The sequence below is a fragment of the Buceros rhinoceros genome, unplaced genomic scaffold (assembly GCF_000710305.1).
Source record: "Buceros rhinoceros silvestris isolate BGI_N320 unplaced genomic scaffold, ASM71030v1 scaffold46814, whole genome shotgun sequence".
In the NCBI taxonomy this organism is placed as follows: Eukaryota; Metazoa; Chordata; class Aves; order Bucerotiformes; family Bucerotidae; genus Buceros; species Buceros rhinoceros.
The window spans coordinates 765-6563 of NW_010407368.1; the positions used below are offsets into that span (position 1 = coordinate 765).

At 55.7% G+C, this 5799-nt stretch overlaps 1 protein-coding gene across 1 annotated transcript; it reads right to left on the reverse strand.

The window, feature by feature from the left end:
- Positions 1–719: 719 nt before the first annotated feature.
- Positions 720–5791, reverse strand: DNAJA3 (DnaJ (Hsp40) homolog, subfamily A, member 3; the record flags this gene model as incomplete). Its single annotated transcript, XM_010134432.1, has 9 exons — positions 720–861; positions 1156–1271; positions 1418–1546; positions 2386–2450; positions 2586–2733; positions 3270–3422; positions 4473–4679; positions 5154–5237; positions 5651–5791. Coding segments are annotated over 9 exons (1185 nt in total), but the record flags the coding sequence as incomplete, so codon positions are not given.
- Between the last annotated feature and the right edge of the window lie 8 nt (positions 5792–5799).

Consider the following 5799-nt stretch of genomic DNA (forward strand, 5'->3'; position numbering starts at 1 on the left):
CCGCCGGTTTTACCCCCCTTGCTGCTTAACCGTGGTAAAACCCAGCAGGTTTGCCTTGTAAACGCCAAGTCTGGAGAGTGTTTGTTTTTCATGTGGCCTCTAAAATGCAGGAATGAAAGTTTGGTGCTCAGAGCTCTCTTCCCTCCCCTCCAAGGCTGCCCTTTACCGCCGCTCAGCCCCAGCAGCAAAGACAAAGCTCCTCTGTCAGGGAAGCACTAGCAAACAGCACAGAGGTCGGGACTGGGCAGATGCTGCCTTCCATTATCCTGAGCTCCAGCCCACGTTCTGCAGGCTTTGGTGGGGAGGACCCGAGCCCTGGGATCAGGCAGCAGCTTTGAAAGACTCTCACTGTACAGTCCGAGACGGACGGTTTGGTTTTGAGCATAGGAATAAATCCAGCTGGCTTCAACAAGGTCACTGTTCCAAGACGCGCAACGAAAAAATTGTTTTCCAGTAGTGAAGGACAAGGCTGTTGCCTTCCTGTTCGACCGCGCGTTCTGCCTTTAGCTCCCAGGGACCTCACCCCCCAGACTGCAGACGTGATCGCTGGATCCAGTTTTGATCTGGAGCTGACGGAGCAGCTTCACAAAGCTCCCGGGTGACTTCGCTCCCTCCGTCATGCCGGACGCTGTCTGGAGCCAGCGCTCAGCACTGGTGAACGTTCACGGAGCACGGCCGGGCGCAGCGCTGACAGCAGCGCTCCCCTTCAGCTCCTCCTCTCACCATCCTCCCCAGGAACCCTCGGCAAGTTCCCACCGCTCACCTGACGCCGTGTTCGTGACCCCGTTCACCGTGCCCTCCACGTCCGTCTCGTCCTCGGCGTAGCTCATCATTAAGGCTCTCTGGCGATCCGTCAGCCTCCTGCAGGTCCGACACAGGGTGGTGATTAGGGACCCCCTGAACCTCCCCCAGCCGCACGCGCCGGGGGCAGCTACTCAAGCACAAGACGAACACGGCCGGCACACACTGAGAATCGTCACCACGGTGCTCTGAAATGAGCACTCTGTGCAGAACAGCCCCAGGGGAAGGGGAGAGGTGCGACCCGCCGCATTTCACCTTGATAACACGGTAAGGAATTTTCACAAAATCTTTCCAAACAACTTTTTTTTGCAGAAAGTTCAAGATTTCAGCAAAACCCATGTTAGCTCCACTTACTGCGGGACTTTTATCTTGATGTGGATGTAGTGGTCTCCGTAGCCATAACTGTTCACCCTGGGGATGCCCTTGCCGCTCATTCGAATTTTCTGGTCTGGCTGAATCCCAGGGGGTATCTACAACCACAGCAGTGCCTCGTTTATTACTCTGGTTTCACTGCCTATACAGTAATTACGTGTCTGTAACAATTAACTGCTCCTCCAGCGAGCTTCGAAGCAGGCCGGGAGCGCTCCGGTAGGCGCACGTGTCCAGTGGTACTTACCGTGATGTTGATGGTGTCGTACAGGCCTCGACACCGGGCTGTGCCCCCCAGGACAGCCTGTGCTATTGAAATGAGGAGGTCCGAGTGGATGTCTGCCCCGTTCCTTCGGAACACCGAGCTCTTCTGAACCTGAAAGGCAGGTGGTTCCAGAGAGGTCAGCACACCACCACAGAGATCTCCCAGGAAACGGCTTTGAAGGTTCTCAGAAGAAAACGCAACGGACTGCTGTAGTCAGGCCTTTACCGTCCACTTTTCGCAGGCAAACGTTCAGTCTTTTAGAAAAAGACCGATCTCGACATAACAGATGAGCCGGAGGCCTCAGAGGAGGCCCAAGTCCTGCCTCGGCAACACCCTCCCCTAACCCTGCTCTGGGTTTATCTGTGTCAGTTTGATTCTGCAGAGGCAGAGGAGACGGTGCCTGCCCCGTTCCCTAACAGGGGAAAGCCCCAAGAGGGAGGAAGCACCTTGCAGTGGCCTCACAAGCTGCAAGAGGATTGAACCCCCCTGCGCCACAAAAAAGGGCACTGAAAAAAACTTCCTCTGTGACAGGATACCTACAGGAGAAGAAAACACGTGCTGAGCAGCACCTCACACCCGTCTGCACAAGGACGCTTGACCAGCCTCTCACGGGCCTCCCTGCTCCTAGACAGCCCCGTCACGTTCCCCAGCCAAAGACTCGGGGCATCAAGCGCTGCTCTGCGTTTCAACACACGCTGCTGTAAAGGCCTGGTCCTGGGACGAGCAGCGCGGCTCTCCACGAGCAGCCCCAGCGCTACGCCACTCGTGACAATGCCCATCCCCTGCCAGCTCGGAAAGTTCACGGGGATCGCGTTACCCTCAGCTGTTTTGAAGGATCACTCGCTCTTCCTCCTCCGTCCCCCATTCAGTCCGTCGCTCCCCAGGCAGTTGCGAGGGAACAAGCAGCCACCGTAAACACTGAAAGCAGCCAGCGGTGTAAGGGTACGTACCCGGAACGTGATGAAGATCTCCTTCTTCCCCACGGGCATCCGAACGGTCTGCCCATCCTCGACACCTGTGATCAGAGACAAACACCAAGGGGACATTACCCACGTTATAATGCGCAGGTCACTGGAGCACCTGCAGCCCCGCCGAGCCTCGCTGGGGCCCAGCGGACGCGACCGGTCACTGACCGCGGCACCTCACTAACCGGCTGGCACGGGAACCACCACCGTCTTCTTCTGCTTGGTTTGCCCCGTTCCTCGGCAGACCACGCATGGCGTCGTTATGATGGCACCGCGGCCGCCGCATCGCCGGCACGTGGATCGCATGACAAAAGGGCCGGTGTTTATTGTCTCCTAGTGAAGGGAACACGGATGTTTAGTACCGAGACGGTACTTTTGACACCCACAAAACATCTGAGTCCCTCTAACAGCAGCTGGCAGGACAGCGATACCCTTCAGTGAGGGGTGAGCAGACACCGGCCTTGGAACCCAACAAGGACGCTGCCAGGGGAAGCGGGATCAGGTTCAAATGCCATCCCATCTCGACTGCCACTGAAAATCGCCACTGCCACACGTGCCCCTTCCCCAGGGGGAGGGATGTGCAACACTTCCCGGCTCTGGGATTTCATGCGCAAGCCGGAGCAAAGCTCCTTTAAGCGCTACTTCACCAGGAACTACAAACATCTGCCTTTGGAGGAGTCCAAGGACAATCCCCTCGCGTGAATTACTGCCGAGTCCAGGGGGACGTCATGGACACTAAGCTCTGGGCCAAACCGCGCAAGTTCGGTTCACATCAAGCCAACAAGTGCAGTGAGGAGTTTTAGCTGTGGAAGGGACTGACTTGCCCCAACGAGAAGCACAGCAGAACCTGTGCCCTACAAAGCACTCACCATGCCGGTGCCGCTGCAGTAGTGACAGCGCTGGGCCTTGGTGCCAGGCTCGTGGCCTTGCCCGTGGCAGCGCTCACAGGAGTCGTTGATGTTCACCACAATCTCCTTGTTGACCCCTTTCGCAGCCTGGGTGAACGTGAGTTCCATGATATACTGTACAGGGAAGACAGAGGGACGCCGATCAACAGCTGAGGTGCCACGGGGTCTTGAACACCCTGACAGTGGATGGGGCACAGATCGAACGAGGCTCAAAACACATCCCGGTGATGGAGAGAGGAAGAAATGGGTTCGGACGGGTTCTGCCTCGCCTAGGGAAGCCACAGTCTGTCTCATATAAATAAAAAGGGGTGCAGAAGGACAGCAGACACTACAGGGGCCGTGATGACACCAGCCTGATGAGCAGCTGCGTAGCCAAAACGAGATTTAAAAATAGAAAAGGAGGGAGGAAACACAGAAGTCAAGTATTTTTCTGCTCTCGGGAAAACGCTGCCTATTTCTGAAGGTTGTGTTTAATGAGGCGGCAGCGAAGGTGAGGGTGGAGCTGTCAGTGCCAGTGCTCTACCTGCTCTTCCTCCATCAACTCTGTGCTTACCAAGGGAAGTCATCAAAGCTGCTGTGCAAAACTGGAAACGCTGCTTCTAACAGAAAAGGCCATTTTAGTAAAGCCAGAGGTAGCGAATACCAAACCTTTCTGGAGGCAGCGCGTGGGCCAACTCCGCCAAAACCTGAAAGCGCATTTAGCCGTGGTACAAAGAACAAGACGGTGGTTTCGTTACGGCCTCCACCGCACAGTTAAGCCAATTAAGTTGCAAACCTGCGCCAGCAAAGGAGCCAAACCTACCGCTGGAAGGCTCGTCTGATGGTTAAAAGGTACTTTGTGGTTTTTTAGCACTACAGATCAAAGCAGACCCATGTAAATCCACACACGGCAGAAAAGACGCCTCTGCAAGGACAGGATTGTTTGGCAGCAAGTGGTGTCAGTGAACCAGATGAAATCCCGGAAAAATATTCTGCCTGGAGGTGTGTTAACAAAGACACATGTCTCTGCACCCCGTACAAGGGGACAGGCACGTGCTGACGTTCGCAGGAGCAAATGCTTCACCGGGGCTTGCTCCCAGAGCGCACTCTGCCAGGCTGCCGCCCCTCTCTGGCTTCCGTTTCTCATTTTCATGTCATTACGTGGAAAATAAACGCGCTCCCTACCTCCTGCGGCTGGTCAAAGACGTTCTGGAAATCACCAAACGGGGATCCCGAAAACTCGCCGAAGATTTTTCTGAAGAGCTCCTCGGGGTCCATCGACGGGCCACTGCTCCAGTACTGCCGCCCAGCGCCAGCGCCCGCCGCGCCGGTGTCAAAACTAGCCGTGCCGTACGCGTCGTACTGCTTCCGCTTCACCTCGTCACTCAAGACCTGCCAGGGCAAACGGTGCCATCAGGACCCCGCAGAGTTAATGCTGGGGGTGGAAACTGGTGATAAAGAGCACTGGGGACATGGGGAAACCCAAGAGAGCTAAAACCAGCACCAGACGATTTCTGAGCACATTAAGTAGCAGGAAGACTCGGGGCTGGGGGAGCGCGGTAGAAGGTCTCTCTGCCTCAAACAGCCGGTAACTGCTGACAGGAGGATTCGTCTGTTTATTTAAGCTTACTGCTAACTCCACAGCAGTGACCGCAGCATCACTGCTAAGAGCGAGTAAAAAAACCACACTCGGCTCTATCAGATACTTGAGCTAAGTGATCTCCTGGAGGCACCGCTGGGACACTTGTGCCTGAAGAACTAGACATCAAAATAGCCGTGGTTTTACAGGAAACACGCGAGAAACCCTTCACCCATCCACCCTCCGGTCTTTCCTCCTTTTCGTGACAATAAAATCCTGCGTTTTACCTCATAGGCTTCTGCCAGCTGAGAGAACTTCTCTTTAGCTTTAGGGTCATCCTTGTTTGTGTCAGGGTGGTATTTCTTTGCCAGCTAAACACCAAAAATCAAATTATTAGTGACAGACATAGGTCATTTAATTTAGCCTATCTTGCATGCCAGGAAGAATGCTTTAGGCCAAGCCTGGCATTCACAATCTGTATTCTAGGGAACCAGACACCTTCCTTTTCCATTACCACCCCAATATAAGGAACTACAGAAGCTGCTCCTGACTGCCTCTGCAATCCCAGGACGTTCTGGAAGGAGACCCGAGAAGACAGCCCAGGCGGACCACGCTTCCAAAGGGATTCCCAAACCGATGTGCCAGCTTTCCCACTGCCCCCCTCCCCTCCTTGTCCCCAGCGGGTCCAAGCACAGCAGGTTCAAAGGAGGGTTTGCTCTTTGCCCACAGGAGAGGCTGCGGGCAGCTACGGCTCCTCCAGCCGGCTCCCCGCGGTCGGACATGCCTGGTAGTAGGCCTTCTTGATCTCCTTCTGGGTGGCGTTGCGGGGCACCCCCAGCACCTGGTAATAGTCCTCCTTGGCGCGGGCCCCGGCGCTGCTGTGGAAGGACGAGGCGGCGGCGGCGGCAGCGCGCTTCGTGCCTGCGGGAGAGG